The sequence below is a fragment of the Pleurodeles waltl genome, chromosome 10 (assembly GCF_031143425.1).
Source record: "Pleurodeles waltl isolate 20211129_DDA chromosome 10, aPleWal1.hap1.20221129, whole genome shotgun sequence".
In the NCBI taxonomy this organism is placed as follows: Eukaryota; Metazoa; Chordata; class Amphibia; order Caudata; family Salamandridae; genus Pleurodeles; species Pleurodeles waltl.
The window spans coordinates 28,011,004-28,036,143 of NC_090449.1; the positions used below are offsets into that span (position 1 = coordinate 28,011,004).

The following is a 25,140-nucleotide window of genomic DNA, read 5'->3' on the forward strand; positions in this document are numbered from 1 at the left end:
CCTCTAAGGGGAACCCTTGGACTCCGTGCATGCTATTCCTTACTTTGAAATAGCACATACAGAGCCAACTTCCTACATTGGTGGATCAGCGGTGGGGTACAAGACTTTGCATTTGCTGGACTACTCAGCCAATACCTGATCACACGACAAATTCCAAAATTGTCATTAGAAATTGATTTTTGCAATTTGAAAAGTTTTCTAAATTCTTAAAAGACCTGCTAGGGCCTTGTGTTAGATCCTGTTTAGCATTTCTTTTAGAGTTTAAAAGTTTGTAAAAGTTTGAATTAGATTCTAGAACCAGTTTTAGTTTCTTAAAAAGTATTCCAACTTTTAGAAGCATAATGTCTAGCACAGATGTGAATGTGGTGGAACTCGACACCACACCTTACCTCCATCTACAGATGAGAGAGCTAAGGTCACTCTGTAAACTAAAGAAAATAGCAATGGGCCCCAAACCTACCAAAGTACAGCTCCAGGAGCTTTTGGCAGAGTTTGAAAAGGCCAACCCCTCTGAGGATGGCAACTCAGAGGATGAAGATAGTGACTTGGAGGGAAATTCCCCCCCTCCAGTCCTACTTAGGGAGAGCAGGGCTTCTCAAGCCCTGACTCCACAAATAATAGTCAGAGATGCTGGTTCCCTCACAGGAGGGACCAACAACTCTGAAATCACTGAGGATAACTCCAGTGAAGAGGACATCCAGTTAGCCAGGATGGCCAAAAGATTGGCTTTGGAAAGACAGATACTAGCCATAGAGAGGGAAAGACAAGAGATGGGCCTAGGACCCATCAATGGTGGCAGCAACATAAATAGGGTCAGAGATTCTCCTGACATGTTGAAAATCCCCAAAGGGATTGTAACTAAATATGAAGATGGTGATGACATCACCAAATGGTTCACAGCTTTTGAGAGGGCTTGTGTAACCAGAAAAGTGAACAGATCTCACTGGGGTGCTCTCCTTTGGGAAATGTTCACAGGAAAGTGTAGGGATAGACTCCTCACACTCTCTGGACAAGATGCAGAATCTTATGACCTCATGAAGGGTACCCTGATTGAGGGCTTTGGATTCTCCACTGAGGAGTACAGAATTAGGTTCAGGGGGGCTCAAAAATCCTCGAGCCAGACCTGGGTTGACTTTGTTGACTACTCAGTGAAAACACTAGATGGTTGGATTCAAGGCAGTGGTGTAAGTAATTATGATGGGCTGTACAATTTATTTGTGAAAGAACACCTGTTAAGTAATTGTTTCAATGATAAACTGCATCAGCATCTGGTAGACCTAGGACCAATTTCTCCCCAAGAATTGGGAAAGAAGGCGGACCATTGGGTCAAGACAAGGGTGTCCAAGACTTCAACAGGGGGTGACCAAAAGAAAGGGGTCACGAAGACTCCCCAGCAGAAGGGTGATGAGACAACCAAAACTAAAAATAGTAAAGAGTCTTCTACAGGCCCCCAAAAACCTGCACAGGAGGGTGGGCCCAGAGCCTCTTCACAAAACAATGGGTACAAGGGTAAAAACTTTGATCCCAAAAAGGCCTGGTGTCATAGCTGTAAACAGCATGGACACCAAACTGGAGACAAGGCCTGTCCCAAGAAAGGTTCCACTCCAAACTCCCATCCAGGTAACACTGGTATGGCTAGTCTCCAAGTGGGATCAACAGTGTGCCCAGAGCAAATCAGGGTCCACACTGAAGCTACTCTAGTTTCTGAGGGTGGGGTGGATTTAGCCACACTAGCTGTCTGGCCGCCTAACATGCAAAAATACAGACAGCAACTCTTAATTAATGGGACTAGAATAGAGGGCCTGAGGGATACAGGTGCCAGTGTCACCATGGTGACAGAGAAACTGGTTTCCCCTGGCCAATACCTGACTGGAAAAACTTACACAGTCACCAACGCTGACAATCAGAGAAAAGTACATCCCATGGCAATGGTTACTTTAGAATGGGGAGGGGTCAATGGCCTGAAGCAGGTGGTGGTCTCCTCAAATATCCCAGTGGACTGTCTGCTTGGAAATGACCTGGAGTCCTCAGCATGGGCTGAGGTAGAGCTAAAAACCCATGCAGCAATGCTGGGTATCCCTGAACTGGTGTGTGTGAAAACAAGAGCACAATGCAAGGCACAGGGTGAAAAAGTAGAGCTGGAGTCTGGAAAAATGGCCCAGCCTACCAAGAGAACAGGAAAGTCAGTTGGGAAACCAACTGCAACACAGCAAAAGAAAGGGAACCTCTCTTCTCAGGAAGAAGTTCTGCCCTCTGAGGGAACTGAGCCTTTGGAGCTTGAACCTTATCAGGTTGAGCTCTTAGGCCCAGGGGGACCCTCAAGGGAGGAGCTGTGTAAGGGACAAGAAACCTGTCCCTCTCTTGAAGGCCTTAGGCAGCAAGCTGCTGAAGAGTCCAAAGGCAAGAAAAATGGAACACATAGGGTCTATTGGGAAGATGGGCTCCTGTACACTGAGGCCAGAGACCCCAAACCTGGTGCCACTAGGAGAGTGGTAGTGCCTCAGCTGTTCAGAGAGTTCATCCTAACATTGGCCCATGACATTCCCCTTGCTGGACATTTGGGACAAACCAAGACGTGGGAGAGGTTAGTCAACCACTTCTACTGGCCCAATATGTCCAACATGGTTAAGGAGTTTTGCCTCTCCTGCCCCACCTGTCAAGCCAGTGGTAAGACAGGTGGGCATCCAAAGGCCCCCCTCATTCCACTTCCTGTGGTGGGGGTGCCCTTTGAAAGAGTGGGTGTGGACATAGTTGGTCCACTGGAACCTCCCACAGCCTCAGGAAATATGTATATCCTGGTAGTAGTGGATCATGCTACCAGGTATCCTGAAGCTATTCCCCTTAGGTCGACTACTGCCCCTGCAGTAGCCAAGGCCCTCATTGGTATCTTTACCAGAGTGGGTTTCCCTAAGGAGGTGGTGTCTGACAGAGGTACCAACTTCATGTCAGCATACCTAAAGCACATGTGGAATGAGTGTGGAGTGACTTATAAATTCACTACACCTTACCATCCACAAACTAATGGCTTAGTTGAGAGATTCAACAAGACATTAAAGGGCATGATCATGGGGCTCCCAGAAAAACTCAAAAGGAGATGGGATGTCCTCCTGCCATGTCTGCTTTTCGCTTACAGGGAGGTACCACAGAAGGGAGTAGGGTTCTCACCCTTTGAACTTCTGTTTGGTCATCCTGTAAGGGGACCACTTGCCCTTGTTAAAGAAGGCTGGGAGAGACCTCTCCATGAGCCTAAACAGGACATAGTGGACTATGTACTTGGCCTTCGCTCTAGAATGGCAGAGTACATGGAAAAGGCAACCAAAAACCTTGAGGCCAGCCAACAACTCCAGAAGTTTTGGTATGACCAAAAGGCTGCACTGGTTGAGTTCCAACCAGGGCAGAAAGTCTGGGTTCTGGAGCCTGTGGCTCCCAGGGCACTCCAGGACAAATGGAGTGGCCCTTACCCAGTGCTAGAGAGGAAGAGTCAGGTCACCTACCTGGTGGACCTGGGCACAAGCAGGAGCCCCAAGAGGGTGATCCATGTGAACCGCCTTAAGCTCTTCCATGACAGGGCTGATGTGAATCTGTTAATGGTAACAGATGAGGATCAGGAGGCAGAGAGTGAACCTCTCCCTGATCTTCTGTCATCAGACCCAAAAGATGGCACAGTAGATGGAGTGATCTACTCAGACACCCTCTCTGGCCAACAGCAGGCTGATTGTAGGAGAGTCCTACAACAGTTTCCTGAGCTTTTCTCCCTAACCCCTGGTCAGACACACCTGTGTACCCATGATGTGGACACAGGAGACAGCATGCCTGTCAAGAACAAAATCTTCAGACAGTCTGACCATGTTAAGGAAAGCATCAAGATGGAAGTCCACAAGATGCTGGAATTGGGAGTGATTGAGCGCTCTGACAGCCCCTGGGCTAGCCCAGTGGTCTTAGTCCCCAAACCTCACACCAAAGATGGAAAGAAAGAGATGAGGTTTTGTGTGGACTACAGAGGGCTCAACTCTGTCACCAAGACAGATGCCCATCCAATTCCAAGAGCTGATGAGCTCATTGATAAGTTAGGTGCTGCCAAATTTCTAAGTACCTTTGACTTGACAGCAGGGTACTGGCAAATAAAAATGGCACCTGGAGCAAAAGAAAAGACAGCATTCTCCACACCTGATGGGCATTATCAGTTTACTGTTATGCCCTTTGGTTTAAAGAATGCCCCTGCCACCTTCCAAAGGTTGGTGAATCAAGTCCTTGCTGGCTTGGAGTCCTTTAGCACAGCTTATCTTGATGATATTGCTGTCTTTAGCTCCACCTGGCAGGATCACCTGGTCCACCTGAAGAAGGTTTTGAGGGTTCTGCAATCTGCAGGCCTCTCTATCAAGGCATCCAAATGCCAGATAGGGCAGGGAACTGTGGTTTACTTGGGCCACCTTGTAGGTGGAGGCCAAGTTCAGCCACTCCAACCCAAGATCCAGACCATTCTGGACTGGGTAGCTCCAAAAACCCAGACTCAAGTCAGGGCATTCCTTGGCTTGACTGGGTACTACAGGAGGTTTGTGAAGGGATATGGATCCATTGTGACAGCCCTCACTGAGCTCACCTCCAAGAAAATGCCCAAGAAAGTGAACTGGACTGTGGACTGCCAACAGGCCTTTGACACCCTGAAACAAGCAATGTGCTCAGCACCAGTTCTCAAAGCTCCAGATTATTCTAAGCAGTTCATTGTGCAGACTGATGCCTCTGAACATGGGATAGGGGCAGTTTTGTCCCAAACAAATGATGATGGCCTTGACCAGCCTGTTGCTTTCATTAGCAGGAGGTTACTCCCCAGGGAGCAGCGTTGGAGTGCCATTGAGAGGGAGGCCTTTGCTGTGGTTTGGTCCCTGAAGAAGCTGAGACCATACCTCTTTGGGACTCACTTCCTAGTTCAAACTGACCACAGACCTCTCAAATGGCTGATGCAAATGAAAGGTGAAAATCCTAAACTGTTGAGGTGGTCCATCTCCCTACAGGGAATGGACTTTATAGTGGAACACAGACCTGGGACTGCCCATGCCAATGCAGATGGCCTTTCCAGGTTCTTCCACTTAGAAAATGAAGACTCTCTTGGGAAAGGTTAGTCTCATCCTCTTTCGTTTGGGGGGGGGGTTGTGTAAGGAAATGCCTCCTTGGCATGGTTGCCCCCTGACTTTTTGCCTTTGCTGATGCTATGTTTACAATTGAAAGTGTGCTGAGGCCTGCTAACCAGGCCCCAGCACCAGTGTTCTTTCCCTAACCTGTACTTTTGTATCCACAATTGGCAGACCCTGGCATCCAGATAAGTCCCTTGTAACTGGTACTTCTAGTACAAAGGGCCCTGATGCCAAGGAAGGTCTCTAAGGGCTGCAGCATGTCTTATGCCACCCTGGAGACCTCTCACTCAGCACAGACACACTGCTTGCCAGCTTGTGTGTGCTAGTGAGGACAAAACGAGTAAGTCGACATGGCACTCCCCTCAGGGTGCCATGCCAGCCTCTCACTGCCTATGCAGTATAGGTAAGACACCCCTCTAGCAGGCCTTACAGCCCTAAGGCAGGGTGCACTATACCATAGGTGAGGGTACCAGTGCATGAGCATGGTACCCCTACAGTGTCTAAACAAAACCTTAGACATTGTAAGTGCAGGGTAGCCATAAGAGTATATGGTCTGGGAGTCTGTCAAACACGAACTCCACAGCACCATAATGGCTACACTGAAAACTGGGAAGTTTGGTATCAAACTTCTCAGCACAATAAATGCACACTGATCCCAGTGTACATTTTATTGTAAAATACACCACAGAGGGCACCTTAGAGGTGCCCCCTGAAACTTAACCGACTATCTGTGTAGGCTGACTAGTTTTAGCAGCCTGCCACAAACCGAGACATGTTGCTGGCCCCATGGGGAGAGTGCCTTTGTCACTCTGAGGCCAGTAACAAAGCCTGCACTGGGTGGAGATGCTAACACCTCTCCCAGGCAGGAATTGTCACACCTGGCGGTGAGCCTCAAAGGCTCACCTCCTTTGTGCCAACCCAGCAGGACACTCCAGCTAGTGGAGTTGCCCGCCCCCTCCGGCCAGGCCCCACTTTTGGCGGCAAGGCCGGAGAAAATAATGAGAATAACAAGGAGGAGTCACTGGCCAGTCAGGACAGCCCCTAAGGTGTCCTGAGCTGAGGTGACTCTAACTTTTAGAAATCCTCCATCTTGCAGATGGAGGATTCCCCCAATAGGGTTAGGATTGTGACCCCCTCCCCTTGGGAGGAGGCACAAAGAGGGTGTACCCACCCTCAGGGCTAGTAGCCATTGGCTACTAACCCCCCAGACCTAAACACGCCCTTAAATTTAGTATTTAAGGGCTACCCTGAACCCTAGAAAAGTAGATTCCTGCAACTACAAGAAGAAGGACTGCCCAGCTGAAAACCCCTGCAGCGGAAGACCAGAAGACGACAACTGCCTTGGCTCCAGAAACTCACCGGCCTGTCTCCTGCCTTCCAAAGATCCTGCTCCAGCGACGCCTTCCAAAGGGACCAGCGACCTCGACATCCTCTGAGGACTGCCCCTGCTTCGAAAAGACAAGAAACTCCCGAGGACAGCGGACCTGCTCCAAGAAAAGCTGCAACTTTGTTTCCAGCAGCTTTAAAGAACCCTGCAAGCTCCCTGCAAGAAGCGTGAGACTTGCAACACTGCACCCGGCGACCCCGACTCGGCTGGTGGCGATCCAACACCTCAGGAGGGACCCCAGGACTACTCTGATACTGTGAGTACCAAAACCTGTCCCCCCTGAGCCCCCACAGCGCCGCCTGCAGAGGGAAACCCGAGGCTTCCCCTGACCGCGACTCTTTGAACCTAAAGTCCCGACGCCCGGGAGAGACCCTGCACCCGCAGCCCCCAGGACCTGAAGGACCGGACTTTCACTGGAGAAGTGACCCCCAGGAGTCCCTCTCCCTTGCCCAAGTGGAGGTTTCCCCGAGGAATCCCCCCCTTGCCTGCCTGCAGCGCTGAAGAGATCCCGAGATCCCTCATAGACTAACATTGCGAACCCGACGCTTGTTTCTACACTGCACCCGGCCGCCCCCGCGCCGCTGAGGGTGAAATTTCTGTGTGGACTTGTGTCCCCCCCGGTGCCCTACAAAACCCCCCTGGTCTGCCCTCCGAAGACGCGGGTACTTACCTGCAAGCAGACCGGAACCGGGGCACCCCCTTCTCTCCATTCTAGCCTATGCGTTTTGGGCACCACTTTGAACTCTGCACCTGACTGGCCCTGAGCTGCTGGTGTGGTGACTTTGGGGTGGCTCTGAACCCCCAACGGTGGGCTACCTTGGACCAAGAACTAAGCCCTGTAAGTGTCTTACTTACCTGGTTAACCTAACAAATACTTACCTCCCCTAGGAACTGTGAAAATTGCACTGTGTCCACTTTTAAAACAGCTATTTGTGAATAACTTGAAAAGTATACATGCAATTTTGATGATTTGAAGTTCCTAAAGTACTTACCTGCAATACCTTTCGAATGAGATATTACATGTAGAATTTGAACCTGTGGTTCTTAAAATAAACTAAGAAAAGATATTTTTCTATAAAAAAACCTATTGGCTGGATTTGTCTCTGAGTGTGTGTACCTCATTTATTGTCTATGTGTATGTACAACAAATGCTTAACACTACTCCTTGGATAAGCCTACTGCTCGACCACACTACCACAAAATAGAGCATTAGTATTATCTATTTTTACCACTATTTTACCTCTAAGGGGAACCCTTGGACTCCGTGCATGCTATTCCTTACTTTGAAATAGCACATACAGAGCCAACTTCCTACATGTGACTTTCCCATTCGAGTGTGATCCTGCTTCCCCCTCATGCATCACTGTAGGAAAAAGGCTCCCTGTTGCAGTTACCCCCCCCCCCCACACTTTTTGCCTGATATTGATGCTGACTTGACTGAGAAGTGTGCTGGGACCCTGCTAACCAGGCCCCAGCACCAGTGTTCTTTCACTAAAAATGTACCATTGTTTCCACAATTGGCACACCCCTGGCACACAGATAAGTCCCTTGTACCAAGGGCCCTGTGACCAGGAAAGGTCCCAAAGAGCTACAGCATGTGTTGTGCCACCCTAAGGGACCTCACCTAACACAAGCCCACTGCTCATTGTGTGTGTTGGTGGGGAGAAAAAGGCAGTCGACATGGCATCCCCTTCAAGATAACTAAATAAAGGGGTCCCTGGAACAATAGAGAGAGAGAGCCAGGGAATAAGATATATTCTTAAAAGGAAATGCCTCTCATTTCAATTTACAAGAAATCTCTACACTTTTAATCAAAAAAACATATTTCATAGAAAACTGAAAAACATTTTTATTCTTAATAGTAATCATAAAATAAGAAAAAAAATTATATAAACATAAGGTTCGATGGCATCTGTCGCTGTAGATACGCATGTTCTGCAATAGCTCGCCATCTGGTGTTGGGCCGGAGTGTTACAAGTTGTTTTTCTTCGAAGAAGTCTTTCGAGTCACGGGACCGAGTGACTCCTCCTTTTGTCTCCATTGCGCATGGGCGTCGACTCCATCTTCGATTGTTTTTTTTCCGCCATCGGGTTCGGACGTGTTCCTGTCGCTCCGAGTTTCGGAACGGAAAAAATAGTTAATTTCGGAAGATTTTCGTCGGTATTGTTGCGTTCGGGATCGGCGTACTTAGATTCAACACCGCATCGAAGATCGAAGAGCTCCGGTGCCCTTCGGGGTAGTTTTTCGATCCTCCGTTGGGGCCTGGTCGGCCCGACCGCGTGCTGAGGAACGCCGATGGAACGGACCCCGTTCCGTTTCTGCCCCAAATGCCACAATAAATACCCCTACACAGACCAACACTTGGTCTGCAACCTGTGCCTGTCACCTGAGCACAGCGAAGACACCTGCGAGGCCTGTCGTGCGTTCCGGTCCCGAAAAACACTCCGAGACCGTCGAGCCAGAAGACTTCAAATGGCGTCCGCACCGACAGCCCGACGGGAGTTCGAGGAACAGGAAGAGGAAGGTACCTTCTCGATCCAAGACTCAGACTCCGAAGGATTCGACGATACACAAACCGTGAGTAAGACGTCGAAAACCACACAAAGAAACATTTACAAGGCCCAGGGGACGCCACTGCCACCAGGCCATGGCTCGACCCATAAATTCGGTGACCGACCGTCGGCACCGAAAAAGGCCCAAACAGTGCCGAGATCGTCCGACTCCGGTCGAGACACCGGCACGCAGCCTTCTCGGGACCGAGAAAGTGCTGGAGACAAGCCTCGACACCGAGATGCCGGTGTGGACACGGCTCGACGCCGAGACAGCGGCACCGAAACAGATCGACGCCGAGAGGTTTCGGCCCCGAAAAGGAAAAAAGTCACCTCGGAGCCGAAAAAACACGCAGACAAAGTTTCGATGCCGAAACAAACTGCAAGCGACCCAGCTTCGGGCTCTTATACAGAAGAGCACTCGCTAACCTCCCAAATGCAAAAGCATAGGTTTGAGGAAGAGCTACAAGCAACTGATGCGGACCATACGCAAAAGCGTATCTTCATTCAGCAGGGGACAGGAAAAATAAGCACCCTTCCCCCCATTAGGAGAAAGAGAAGGTTGGAGTTCCAGACGGAACAAGCACCACAACCAAAAGTGGTGAAAAGAGTTACACCACCACCCTCTCCTCCGCCCGTGATTAACGTTTCACCAGCACAAACGCCATCACACTCCCCAGCTCACACCACCATGAGCCAGGGTGACCAGGACGCATGGGACCTATACGACGCCCCAGTGTCAGATAACAGCCCAGAGGCATACCCTACAAAACCATCTCCACCAGAAGACAGCACCGCGTACTCTCAGGTGGTGGCTAGAGCAGCACAATTTCACAACGTAAGCCTCCACTCAGAACAGGTCGAGGATGATTTCTTGTTCAACACACTCTCCTCCACCCACAGCTCCTACCAAAGCCTGCCTATGCTCCCTGGTATGCTCCGGCACGCAAAAGACATATTTAAGGACCCGGTCAAAAGTAGGGCAATCACACCAAGGGTGGAAAAAAAGTATAAGCCGCCTCCTACGGACCCGGCTTTCATCACAACACAGCTGCCACCAGACTCTGTTGTTGTAGGAGCAGCTAGGAAAAGGGCCAACTCTCACACTTCTGGAGATGCACCACCCCCAGATAAAGAAAGCCGCAAGTTCGATGCAGCTGGTAAGAGAGTCGCAGCACAAGCTGCAAACCAGTGGCGCATCGCGAACTCCCAGGCACTACTTGCGCGCTATGACAGAGCCCACTGGGACCAGATGCAACATCTCATTGAACATCTGCCCAAAGACTTCCAAAATAGGGCAAAACAAGTGGTTGAGGAGGGACAGACCATCTCCAACAACCAGATCCGTTCCTCCATGGACGCTGCAGATACAGCTGCACGGACAATTAATACATCTGTAACTATCAGAAGGCATGCATGGCTCCGAACGTCTGGATTTAAACCAGAGATTCAACAAGCAGTTCTCAATATGCCTTTTAATGAAAAAGAACTGTTCGGTCCAGAAGTGGACACAGCGATTGAGAAACTCAAAAAAGATACAGACACTGCCAAAGCCATGGGCGCACTCTACTCCCCGCAGAGCAGAGGGAATTACAGCACATTCCGTAAAACGCCCTTTCGAGGGGGGTTTCGGGGTCAAAGCACACAAGCCAGCACCTCACAAGCAACACCGTCCACTTACCAGGGACAGTATAGAGGAGGTTTTCGGGGACAATATAGAGGAGGGCAATTCCCTAGAAATAGAGGGAGATTTCAAAGCCCCAAAACCCCTACTACTACTACTAAACAATGACTCACATGTCACTCACCCCCTCCACACAACACCAGTGGGGGGAAGAATAGGTCATCATTACAAAGCATGGGAGGAAATCACTACAGACACTTGGGTTCTAGCAATTATCCAACATGGTTATTGCATAGAATTTCTACAATTCCCTCCAAACATACCACCAAAAGCACAAAATTTAACAACACACCATTCCAATCTCCTGGAGATAGAAGTGCAGGCACTATTGCAAAAGAATGCAATCGAATTAGTGCCAAACACACAAATAAACACAGGAGTTTACTCACTGTACTTTCTGATACCAAAGAAGGACAAAACGCTGAGACCAATCCTAGACCTCAGAGTAGTGAACACTTTCATCAAATCAGACCACTTCCACATGGTCACATTACAAGAAGTATTGCCATTGCTAAAACTGCACGACTACATGGCAACTTTAGACCTCAAGGATGCTTATTTCCATATACCAATACACCCATCGCACAGGAAATACCTAAGGTTTGTATTCAAAGGAATACATTACCAATTCAAGGTACTGCCTTTCGGATTAACAACCGCACCAAGAGTCTTTACCAAATGTCTAGCAGTGGTCGCAGCACACATAAGAAGGCAGCAAATACATGTGTTCCCATATCTAGACGACTGGCTAATCAAAGCCCATTCGTTAATAGAGTGCTCAAATCACACAAATCATATCATACAAACCCTCTTCAAACTAGGGTTCACCGTCAATTTCACAAAATCCAAAATTCTGCCACGCAAGGTACAACAATACCTGGGAGCCATAATAGACACATCAAAAGGAGTAGCCACTCCGAGTCCACAAAGAATTCAAAATTTCAACACCATCATACAACGCATGTATCCAACACAAAAGATACAGGCAAAGATGGTATTACAACTCCTAGGCATGATGTCATCATGCATAGCCATTGTCCCAAACGCAAGACTGCACATGAGGCCCTTACAACAATGCCTAGCATCACAGTGGTCTCAAGCACAGGGTCACCTTCTAGATCTGGTGTTAATAGACCGCCAAACTTACCTCTCGCTTCTGTGGTGGAACAACATAAATTTAAACAAGGGGCGGCCTTTCCAAGACCCAGTGCCACAATACGTAATAACAACAGATGCTTCCATGACAGGGTGGGGAGCACACCTCAATCAACACAGCATACAAGGACAATGGAACGTACATCAAACAAAACTGCATATCAATCACCTAGAACTTCTAGCAGTTTTTCAAGCACTAAAAGCTTTCCAACCAATAATAGTTCACAAATACATTCTCGTCAAAACAGACAACATGACAACAATGTATTATCTAAACAAGCAGGGAGGGACGCACTCCACGCAGTTAAGCCTGCTAGCACAAAAAATTTGGCATTGGGCAATTCACAACCAAATTCGCCTAATTGCACAGTTTATACCAGGGATACAAAATCAACTCGCAGACAATCTCTCTCGAGATCACCAACAGGTCCACGAATGGGAAATTCACCCCCAAATTCTGAACACTTATTTCAAACTCTGGGGAACACCTCAGATAGACTTGTTTGCTACAAGGGAGAACGCAAAATGCCAAAACTTCGCATCCAGGTACCCACACAAACAATCCCAAGGCAATGCCCTATGGATGAACTGGTCAGGGATATTTGCTTACGCTTTTCCTCCTCTCCCTCTCCTTCCTTACCTGGTAAACAAACTCAGTCAAAGCAAACTCAAACTCATATTGATAGCACCAACTTGGGCAAGGCAACCCTGGTACACAACGCTGCTAGACCTATCAGTGGTACCCTGCATCAAATTGCCCAACAGGCCAGATCTGTTGACACAGCACAACCAAAATATCAGACACCCAGATCCAGCATCGCTGAATCTAGCAATCTGGCTCCTGAAATCCTAGAATTCGGGCACTTACAACTTACCCAAGAATGTATGGAAGTCATAAAACAAGCAAGAAGGCCATCCACCAGGCACTGCTATGCAAGTAAATGGAAGAGGTTTGTTTGCTACTGCCATATTAATCAAATACAACCATTACACACAACTCCAGAACATGTAGTGGGTTACTTGCTTCACTTACAAAAATCTAACCTAGCTTTCTCTTCCATTAAGATTCACCTTGCAGCAATATCTGCATACCTGCAGACTACCTATTCAACTTCCCTATATAAAATACCAGTCATTAAAGCATTCATGGAGGGCCTTAGGAGAATTATACCACCAAGAACACCACCTGTTCCTTCATGGAACCTAAATGTTGTCCTAACTAGACTTATGGGTCCACCTTTTGAACCCATGCACTCCTGCGACATACAGTTCCTAACCTGGAAGGTGGCATTTCTCATCGCCATTACTTCCCTGAGAAGAGTAAGCGAGATTCAGGCGTTTACTATACAGGAACCTTTTATACAACTACACAAAAATAAAGTCGTCCTAAGGACCAATCCTAAATTTTTGCCAAAGGTTATTTCACCGTTCCATCTAAATCAAACAGTGGAACTTCCAGTGTTCTTTCCACAGCCAGATACCGTAGCTGAAAGGGCACTACATACATTAGATGTCAAAAGAGCATTAATGTATTACATTGACAGAACAAAGAACATCAGAAAGACTAAACAACTCTTTATTGCATTTCAAAAACCTCATGCAGGAAACCCAATTTCAAAACAAGGTATAGCCAGATGGATAGTTAAATGCATCCAAATCTGCTACCTTAAAGCTAAACGACAGCTGCCCATTACACCAAGGGCACACTCAACCAGAAAGAAAGGTGCTACCATGGCCTTTCTAGGAAACATCCCAATGCAAGAAATATGTAAGGCAGCCACATGGTCTACGCCTCACACATTCACCAAGCACTACTGTGTAGACGTGTTATCCGCACAACAAGCCACAGTAGGTCAAGCTGTATTAAGGACATTATTTCAGACTACTTCCACTCCTACAGGCTGATCCACCGCTTTTGGGGAAATAACTGCTTACTAGTCTATTGCAGAACATGCGTATCTACAGCGACAGATGCCATCGAACTGAAAATGTCACTTACCCAGTGTACATCTGTTCGTGGCATCAGTCGCAGTAGATTCGCATGTGCCCACCCGCCTCCCCGGGAGCCTGTAGCAGTTTGGAAGTTACCTTCAATTATTTATATATGTATCATCTCAACCTTAAATAGGTGCATACTTAGTCACTCCATTGCATGGGCACTATTACTACAATTCAACTCCTACCTCACCCTCTGCGGGGAAAAACAATCGAAGATGGAGTCGACGCCCATGCGCAATGGAGACAAAAGGAGGAGTCACTCGGTCCCGTGACTCGAAAGACTTCTTCGAAGAAAAACAACTTGTAACACTCCGGCCCAACACCAGATGGCGAGCTATTGCAGAACATGCGAATCTACTGCGACTGATGCCACGAACAGATGTACACTGGGTAAGTGACATTTTCAATATAAAATAACAGCCAAACACAGACACCACATAGGGACTCTGGACACAACACATAAAACAATAAATTAAACCAATTCAAACTTCAACATAGTATTCACATAGTGTATCAAATGTTATACTTGAAAAATCATATAAATAATATCAAATTCTAAATAAATAGCTCTTCAAATAGTCTGTCAACCCTTGAACAATCTGTTGCTGAATCTTCCTATATCCGTAATATCAGCTCACTCTGCTTTTCATAGTCTTTCAATCATTAAAGTATTTTGTCCCAATGTGCTTCCATACATTCCAAAGAAATTCGGAAGTAAATTTTCAAATGCCAGCGGTAATGATAATGGCCACATAAGAATGTAAACCTTCTATGCCAGCCTTGGTATTACTTGCCAAATATACGTTTTCAATGCCAGCTGTAACGATACATGCACACAAAATACTCCCTGTGGCATAGGTAAGTCACCCCTCTAGCAGGCCTTAAAGCCCTAAGGCAGGGTGCACTATACCTCAGGTGAAGGCATAGCTGCATGAGCAATATGCTCATACAGTGCCTAAGTCAATTCTTAGACATTGCAAGTACAGGGTGGCCATATTAAGTATATGGTCTGGGAGTTTGTCAAAATGAACTCCACAGTTTCATAATGGCTACATTGAGTACTGGGATATTTGGTATCAAACTTCTCAGAATAATAAACCCACACTGATGCCAGTGCTGGATTTATTACAAAATGCACACAGAGGGCATCTTAGAGATGACCCCTGTATTTTACCCAGTCCTTCAGTGCAGGACTGACTGGTCTGTGCAAGCCTGCCACTGAGGGACGAGTTGTGCTCTCTGAGGCCAGAAACAAAGCCTGCACTGGGAGGAGGTGATTCAAACCTCCCCCCTGCAAGAACGGTAACACCTAGCAGTGAGCCTCAAAGGCTCAGGCTTTGTGTTACAATGCCCCAGGGCACTCCAGCTAGTGGAGATGCCCGTCCCTCTTGCCACTGCCCCCACTTTTGGCGGCAAGTCTGGAGGAGATAATTAGAAAAACAAGGAGTCGTCGCCCTCCAGCCAGGACAGCCCCTAAGGTGTCCTGAGCTGAGGTGACCGCTTCCTTAGAAAATCCTCCATCTTGCTTTGGAGTATTTCCCCAAGTAGGATTAGGGATGTGCCCCCCCTCTCCAAAGGGAGGAGGCACTAGGAGGGTTGTAGCCACCCTCAGGGACATTAGCCATTGGCTACTGCCCTCCAGCCCTAAACACACCCCTAAATCTAGTATTTAGGGGCTACCCTGAACCCAGGAAAACAGATTCCTGCAACCTGAAACAAGGACTGAAAGCCCCGCAGAGATGACTGAGACGACAACTGACTTGGACCCAAACCTACCGGCCTGGCTCCAGACTCAGAACCTGCACAGCAACGCATCCAGCAGGACCAGCGACCTCGGAGGACTCACTTGCACCTTGAAGGTCCAAGAAACTCCAGAGGACAGCGGCTCTGTCCAAAACTGCAACAAAGAAACCATCTTTAAAGAGACTCCAGCCTCACTCTGGAAGCATGAGTCTTCACACTCTGCACCAAACGCCCCCAGCTCGTGTTAAGAAAAACCAACACTGCCGAGGACACCCCCAGGCGACTCTGACGTGGACACCCTGAGCTGACCTCCCTGCACCCCCACAGCAACGCCTGCAGAGAGGATCCAGAGGCTCCCCCTGACCGTGACTGCCCGGTAAAGGAATCAGACGCCTGGAAGAAGCACTGCACCCGCAGCACCGAGAGGAACTAGCTACCGGTGCAGGAGTGACCAGCAGGCGGCCCTTATCCTAGCCCAGTCGGTGACTTGCCCTAGAAGCCCCCCCGTGCCCTCCCTCCATCGCTAGAGTGACCCCCGGGTCTCTATTGTTTCCTATTTACAACCCAACACCTACGTTGCACACTCCACCCTCAGCGGCACAGGGGCGGCCGGGTGCATTTTGTGTGCCTGCTTTAACCTCTGCACCTGACCGGCCCTGGGTTGCTGGTGCTGGGTGAATGGGGTTCACTTTAACCCCCCCAACGGTGGGCTGCCTATGCCCAGGAGACTGAACTTGTAAGTGCTTTACTTACCTGAGAAACTACCCAATACTTACCTCCCGCAGGAACTGTTGATTTTTGCAGTGTCCACTTTTAAAATAGATTGCCATTTTTGCCAAAACTGTGTACGTTACTGTTTTAATTCAAAGTTCCATACTTACCTGTGTGAAGTACCTTACAACTTATGTACTTACCTAAATTCTGAATCTTGTGGTTCCAAAATAAATTAAGAAAATAATATTTTTCTATACAAAAACCTATTCGGCCTGGAGTTAAGTCTTTGAGTGTTCTCATTTATTGTCTGTGTGTGTACAACAAATGCTTAACACTACCGTCTGATAAGCCTACCGCTCGACCACACTACACAAAATAAAGCATTAGAATTATCTAATTTTGCCACTATCTTACCTCTAACGTGAACCCTTGGACTCTGTGCACACTATCTCTTACTTTGAGATGGTATATACAGAGCCAACTTCCTACAATCACCAAACACATCTAGCCAGTTTTGTTGGAGGGTGTTTGCCCCAGTAGTTACAACACTGTACTTGGCTTCTTTGGATGCAGAATATTTGAAAAAGCATAGCCCCTGTGCAACAGTAGGGGGCTTCATATGACTGGAGCCATATATAGGTGTCATCGAAGTTCAGTGATGGCGGTTCCTTTGGGTGCCTTTGTGAGTGAATCCTGAGCCAGTGCCTATCTTTTTGTCATTACTTTATGAGCTTTTGCTCTCACAAATTTCTCAAGTGTGCGAACTACTGTCACCTCCTAAAACAATAGAATTTAAGCGATGTAGGGACTATCTAAACAGAGGTCTGTAACAGATCTCAATGAGGTGTCTGGAATTTGGGGATGGGCTATGACTCCAAGTTGTGTACGGCGTGTGCCTTGATGCACCTCAAGGTGATCCAGGAGTGTAAAGCCAAGCTGTACATTGCTGAACACTGCAGGAAGTTGCATAAGGCTTGCTCCCACTTGAAGTAGAGCACGCAGGCCTGTTTCTGAAACAGTTCACTCTTTCAGTCCAAGTCTAAAAGGCATCATAAGAGATCCAAGCGGTCCTTGTCCCAGGCTCGCTATACTCTGGAGAAGTCCTAAGACATCAAGGTGGCCTTCAGTGTCGCTCCCTGGTCTCTGACTGAGGAGCTGATTCCACAGCTGATAGCAATGCACCGCAAATTTCCAAGGGCATCAGTGACTCCAAACTAGATTGAGGTGTTTAAGGAGACCCTGCTTTGAATCTTCAGCGCCCTATCGCCTCCCTGGGGGGAGGGGTCTGCTGTCTATGCCTCCCAAACCCGCTTCAATTTAGACTTTGAAGCCAAATCTACGTGTGGTACTGGAATCCGTACCAGTACCTTATGCATTTGTGCCTGCCTCGTTGGCCAAGTTCTGCCCAACTCTGAACTGAATCAGTGTTGATCTTGGCCAAATTTATATTCCTTCAAGTTCCAACATGCCCTGCCCCAGTACACGGAGTTCAGTCCTCAGTTTGCAGTTGCCTTCTTTTTAGGTGAAAACCAACATCCTTACAGAAGTTTTACAACCTGGGCAGATATAATTCACACCTTTACTGGTAAATGACGCCCTGGCAGACACCATCATGGGCACTTGTACTAAACCCTACTTCTTGCCCACCTATGAAGAGTCTGGGGTAGCATAATGCCACTGACCCGTTACAGGTGTCACAATACCCACTTCTGAGAGCCTAGTAATGCAGGCATGTACTATCAGGGTTAACCCAAATTATTTTCCTACGACCTGTAAGAAATAGTGGCATTTAAAAAGAGGATGTTTTCATCAGCTAACCTTACATTAGGTCAGTCAGTGGCAGCTGTTGGTGGTGTAGGTGCTCTCATGCATTATGGGACATGGTTGCAAAAATCTTGCCAGCAATCTCAGATTAGTACTGCTCCAACTTGGCATAGACCATTCAAGATGGTCAGGATACAGCAAAGTAGGCCATACCGTCTGGCCTGTACTGAACCAACTTGAGCAGAACAGTTGGAATTTGTGTGGTTCTCCTGCTTCATTCATGGGTGAGATCCACATGCTTTTTGAGAGATGTTCCAGATGTTCACTCATGGATATGCCTTTTGACAAGTCATTTTATAGGTGAGCAGGCAGACTTGGCCCTAGAGTGTGTCAAAAAAAGTAGAGCCAATGGGTTCTCGTTCTCTTCACCCATGAATGAGGCTGTATCCCCAACAATTTCTCAGTTTTCAAGGCTTTGCTAGGGGTTTCGCCAACAGGCAATGTCAAGGCCCACCATTTCAACAGCTTTGCAGCATGAATCTTTTCTGGATTCACATGCTGTGCATTATTCCGCCACCTAGTGGTTGGGCCTGCCTTCGTGTGAGTCTGGAAGTAGTGGAGGAGCTCTGAAACCTTTTTGGAAAAATGTGAAAATTCACAGAAAAACAGTCATCAAATCAGGCAAGAGAAGGGGCCTCTGCCGCAGTCAGCACCTGGTCAGAGAATGGGGTAAAGAAGGGGTCACGAAAAACATTTTTGAATTCTTTTTACTATTGCCTAAAATCACCATAGAGGATCCTGCACCCTTTCAATTTTGCCCAAACTGCTGCCACAAGTTTGCGCAGCGAGACCCTCACAATCTATAACCTCTGTCTGCCGAAAGACCAACAGAAATAAGACTGCAAGCCCTGCGCCGTGATCGTGCCAAAGACCCTGAAGGTATACCATAAACAAAGACTGGAACACTAGAACACCATGTTCAGCAGCCAGAACCCATAGATGCCACTTAAAGACCTGGGATTGTGAAGCGATGACAATGAGAGCATCAAAGAGACAGAGGCAGCCCAGGGAGGGTCGGACATTAAAATTCTTAAAGCAGACGCCGAGCTGAGGCAAGGAGAGAAGGTGGTGAAGGACGCTTAAAGAAACTCTCGGAAGGTAAACAAACTGCCGAAAGAGACAGAGGCTAAAACCTCTGAGGAAAAAAACACACAAGGCAGCCTAGACTTTTAAGAAAACGATAGTCCGCCACGAGCAAAAGAAGCCACAGATCCCAGCCACGGGGTACTGATGATAGAGTGCTAAGGTTCAAGTCAAGACACCTCAAGAGAAAAAACAAAACCGTCCATGCAGAAAAAAGGTCACCGCTTGACGTTGAAAAAGCGCAAGAGGTGGAAAGGAGGAAAGGAAGAAATTCAGATGAAAGGCCGAAATTAAGACATTTCTTCAATGAAAGGATTTCGACTCCTTAAGGGAATTTCGGATCCTCAGTAAACCTTTGACATTGAAGAGGAGGAATCTGCCCTAAAAGCTCTGGCAACACCTGCACCTCATGAAGGAGCCTAAGAGGAGTTCTGCGAACTCAAAGGGGAAGAAAGCACACGAGGGTTCAACGAGGGTCATGGAACAACCTGGACACAATCTCAGGAAGGAGAGGTAGATAGCTACCTCTTAAAGCCATCACTGCCCAACGACCTCACAAAAAGGGCTGCGGACACACATGGGCTTCCGTTGGAGGAGGAGAAAGGAGACTCCTCTTTTCTCCTAGAGACATTGATGCCTGCTAATAAGGGAAACCTATACCTCCCAAAGCTACCCAGCATATTGGATAAGGACAAAGACAAACCCCCCCCCACGCACAAGTGCGCGCGCGCACACACACGCGCACGCAAAATGCAGAAAAGCAGTATGAGCCCTAAACTAAAGACCCGTGAATACATCTGGGGGCACGCACCAGCAGACTCCATCATTGTTGCTACTGCAGAAAAACAAAGCAACAGACACACCTTAACAGATTCTCCACCAGAAAGGGAGAGCAAGTGGCTCAACATGGTGGGAAGAGAGATGGGGAGAGAGAGAGAGAGCCTGCAACACAGTGGCATTGCTAATTCCAGTGCACTATTAAACAGATATGGTCACAAGCAATGGGATGAAATTAAGGCACTCATGCTGAAACTTCCTGAAGAGGACACAGCAAGCCAAGGCAATAATTCAGGAAGGCAAACACATAGCCAACATATACCCATAGTCGGTCTTGGATGCAGCAGACACTGCCAGCAGGAAGATGTGCACAGGCACAAGGTTGAGGAGACATGCCTGGCTCAGAATATCCGGGTTCTAGCAAGAAGTACAAGTCTCCATCAACAAACTCTTTTCAGGAGATGCGCCATTTGGCCAGGCAGTCGATAAGCCCTTGCTGTAAATTTAAAAAAAAAAAAAAAAAAGGAAGATGGGAGCCTTGCAAAACAGAGGTGCATTCAGTAGGTGGAGGCTCCACCAATAAATTACTTAACTGAAACAGGTCGCCACAAAACACCAGAGGGAGGCAGAATAGGAAATTACCCACAGCATTGGGCAGAGTGCATCTCGGACAGTGGGATTTAAACGTGATACGTTACGGATATGGCATAGAGCTGATCAAAAAAACATCACCAATTTCCCCGAAACCAAAAAGATACCAAAAGGTGGAGCTTGTACAGCTCAGGAAAGAGTTCAAAGATCTTCTACAAAAGCAAGCAGTAGAAAAGGTACTGACCAGTAAGGGAACAAAACAAAGCAAACTACTGACCCTACTTCCTGGTTCCAAACAAGACCTCACCGTAAGACCAATTCTGGACCTCAGGTTCATAAACAAGTTAATCCACAGACATTTGAAGATGACAACACTTCAGGGAGCAATCCCACTCCTACAAAAATGCGACTCTTTGGCAACATTAGATCTGAAGGATGCCTACTTCCACATATCCATGAATCAAGCACACAAAAGGTACCTGTGATTCATACCCGCAAAAGTACACTATCAGTTCAGTCTCTTACCGTTATGCAAAAATTCTGCAGCAAGGGTCTTTACAAAATGCCTTGCAGCAGTCTCAGCCTTTCTGAGACGAAAAGGAATAGATGTATACATACCCGTACCTAGACGACTAGCTAGTAAAAAACAAAGACCAAAAAAGTGCCAAGGGGACATTCAAACAGTGATCATAACCTTAGAACACCTAGGGTTTTCCATCGGCCACAAGAAGCCTGCACAACCGGGAAAAAAGGTTTTCAGAGGGGCAACACTGAAGTCCAAAACAGCACAAGCATACTCGACTCAGAGGAGAGTAAAAGCAATGGTAGAGCAAGTTCACTTATACCAGAGAGGGCAGTCGGACACGGAGGACAGTCATAAAGCTGATGGGCATGATGGCATCATGTATTTAGCTCATAACATATGCAAGACTGCACATGCACCCATTCCAAGAACGGTTATGCAGAAATTGGTCACATACCGTTGGGAGGATCTAGTGGTTGTAACAGCAAAGATACAATGGTGAACATCAAAGAACATAAAAGAAAGACTATTCAAAATACCAACTCTAACTGTGACCATCACAACAGATGCATCCCACAAAGGCTGTGGGTGCACACATGGGCAACCTGAAGACACGAGGACAATGGAACAACACAGATGTGATAAAACACATGAACTTCCTGGAGATTAAAACAGTGTTCCTAGCAATGAAGGTCTTTCAGGCACCTGTAACAGGAAAGACTGTTCTGATATAGACAATACAACAATGTTTTACCCAAACTGGGAGGCACGAAGTATTTAACCCTGAGCAAGCTAGCCGAGGAAATATGACAATGGGCTATCCCAAGGAGGATCTACCTGCAAACTGTCTGCCTACCAGGGAAAGAAAACCGAGGCGGACAAGAAAGCACTTCACACGAGTAACAACTAAAACGGGAACCCCCCCCCCCTCCCAGGAGGGGAAGGTGTGACAACTGGAGCCAGCAACACTCAATCTAGCAGCCTGGCACCTGAATACATAGAGTGCAGAACCTAGAACTATGGCAATAAAAAAGGAAGCCTACCAGAAGACAATGCTATGCGCCAAAGTGGAGAAGGTATCTCGAATGGTGCATGAGAAACAAAACATTTGAAACAAGAACAAAACGTGAAACTGTTAACATACCTCACTCACCTTTTGGACAGCAGGATAACTTTTATTATTTATGGTGCATCTGGCAGCCATAGTAGCATATACCAGAGGCACGTCATATAACCGCTTCTTCACCTTACCAGTGGTGAAAAGGTTTTTAGGGGGATCAGAGTGGATTGAGCCCCTCCACCTCAAAAACAGCACCAGCACTTACGTGGAACCTGAACACAGGGCTAACGCAATTGATGACAACCTTTTGAGCCTATGCACAAGGCAGATCTCTAATCCATCACACTAAAAAACAGCTTTCTTAATTGCTATTGTATCACCGCAGAGAGTGAGTGAACTATAAGTGTTGACAATACAGGAACCATACATGCAAATACACCAGGACAAAGTGGTTCTTAGAACAAACCCTTGGTTCCTACCCAAAATAGTGAGCAATTTCCAAGTCAACCAAAGTATTCAACTACCAGTATTCTTCATAGAACAGCAAACACAAATGGAAAGAGCCCTACACACCTTGGATGTAAGGGGAGCTTTAATATACTATTTGCAAGAAGCTAAACCGTTTCCTAAAGGAAACCAATTGCTCATCTCCTACGCAAAATCAGCCAACAGTTCTTCATTAACAAGGGAAACAATCACACAATGGATTGTTGGAACAATACAAATCTGATACTCGGCGTCAGGGAAGACACTCCCATGATGCCCCAAAGTTCACTCAAAAAAGGCTAGGTGGCACAACTATAGCATTCCTAGCCAGTGTGTCCTTAGACCTGATCTGCGCAGCAGCAGCATGGGCCTCACCTCACACATTTGGGAAACATTCATGTGGAAATACAAATGAACAAAGAAGCGCAAGTGGGACAAAGTACTGCAGCATATGTTGGCACATTCTTCCTCGATTCATCTCAACCAACCCAGAGAAGGGGATGCCACTACATAATCTAAAGCACGACATGTGATCCCAGAAAAGGGTTAATGCTGCAAAATGAAGTGGTTACTTACTAGTAGGAGTAGTTTTTTGCAGCCTGAAGAGTTTTCTGGGTTCACTGTTAGCTGCACCAAGACACGCAGCCTGTGATGGCGGTCTGCATGCGCTAGATGAGGGGGTCCCTGAGGATGGCACAAAACATGTGGCAGCCCTTGGGACCCTCTTTGGTACTTATGCCCTAGGTATCAGGGGTACCATTTACTAGGGACTTAAAGGGGGAGGCGGCAAAGGTATTGTCAATTGGGGAACAATTGCACAGTTGTAGAGAAAGAGATCTGACACAGGGCAGCAGGAACCCAGTGCATCAATTACCAGGCAAAAAAGTGGGGGTGACTGTCAAAAAGAGGAATTAAGTAAAGTGCCACGTGAGGTTAAGGTACCTGAGAAACTTTCGGAAGTTTTCTGGTCTTGCATTGTGTTTAGATAAGTACTGTAATCTTTCAAATATACTTCTATGGGAAAGATTAGAAACTAATAGATTATTTTTTTTTCTTCCCAGAATACACACAAGTTGGAGATCACCATGCTTTCCCAGGGAGTTTCAATGCTGTACTCCTTCTTCATGCCTGCAGCCAAGTTGCAGGAACGCCTAGACCAGTCGTATGTATATATTGTTTCTTTTCCATCACCAATTCCATTCCTGCTGGTTCTTTGCTTGCTTTTCATTCAGGTGCTAATTGTTGTGACGCCCTTGGGATGTAACGGCCATGTCTGACCATCTGATCTTTCTGTGACATCCCCTCGCCTTCTGTATGTTAAATAGCCAAGCATGTCACTTTGAGAACAGTATGGGGTTCCCTATTCTTGAGTGTAATCCTCGCAGGGTAAATGTGTATTGGGATTCTCTTGACTTCACTGTGATGTTCCCTTTCAAGCATGGAACCATAGGATGTGCAGCGGCTCCTGCTAGGTTTTCTTCCCATTCTCTGGTAAGTGGCCAGCCTGTGAGATGCACTGTTTCTACACACTGGCTAGCCAGTTCTGCAGGCATGCAGTGACTGACCACCTGCCAGAGGAAGTGTTCCACATGCATTGCCAAAGTAGGGATCTCAGAGAGAGATTTTAGCCTTTGATAATGTTAAGTTTATTTTTATAACGAATATTGTGAATTTCTTTACCCTAGACAAGCTTGCCGTATTCATGAGTTCGTTGTTGTCACTCTAGTTGCCTGTTATTTGGTTGGTTTTGTGTATGGTGATTTGAATTGCATTACTTGGGTAAATGCTCGATGCTTCAAACCACCCTTACACGTTTATTTCAGGAAATGAGCTAAATATTGTCAAAAGTTCTTTAACTCAAGAGTTTCTTTACGTTCGATGGCATCTGTCGCTGTAGATACGCATGTTCTGCAATAGCTCGCCATCTGGTGTTGGGCCGGAGTGTTACAAGTTGTTTTTCTTCGAAGAAGTCTTTCGAGTCACGGGACCGAGTGACTCCTCCTTTTGTCTCCATTGCGCATGGGCGTCGACTCCATCTTCGATTTGTTTTTTTTCCGCCATCGGGTTCGGACGTGTTCCTGTCGCTCCGAGTTTCGGAACGGAAAATTAGCTAATTTCGGAAGATTTTCGTCGGTATTGTTGCGTTCGGGATCGGCGTACTTAGATTCCGCATCGAAGATCGAAGAGCTCCGGTGCCCTTCGGGGTAGTTTTTCGATCCTCCGTCGGGGCCTGGTCGGCCCGACCGCGTGCTGAAGAACGCCGATGGAACGGACCCCGTTTCGTTTCTGCCCCAAATGCCACAATAAATACCCCTACACAGACCAACACTTGGTCTGCAACCTGTGCCTGTCACCTGAGCACAGCGAAGACACCTGCGAGGCCTGTCGTGCGTTCCGGTCCCGAAAAACACTCCGAGACCGTCGAGCCAGAAGA

The 25,140-nt window shown here is 47.3% G+C and overlaps 1 protein-coding gene across 2 annotated transcripts in view; it reads left to right on the plus strand.

Moving 5' to 3' along the window:
- The window catches only part of UBA1 (ubiquitin like modifier activating enzyme 1), a 293,145-nt gene that overhangs the window by 235,508 nt on the left and 32,497 nt on the right, over window positions 1–25,140 (plus strand). For both annotated transcript variants that reach the window (XM_069209518.1, XM_069209517.1), the window contains exon 25: window positions 23,768–23,868. In XM_069209518.1, the coding sequence (XP_069065619.1) occupies window positions 23,768–23,868 (101 nt within the window). The remainder of the gene's footprint in view (window positions 1–23,767; window positions 23,869–25,140) is intronic.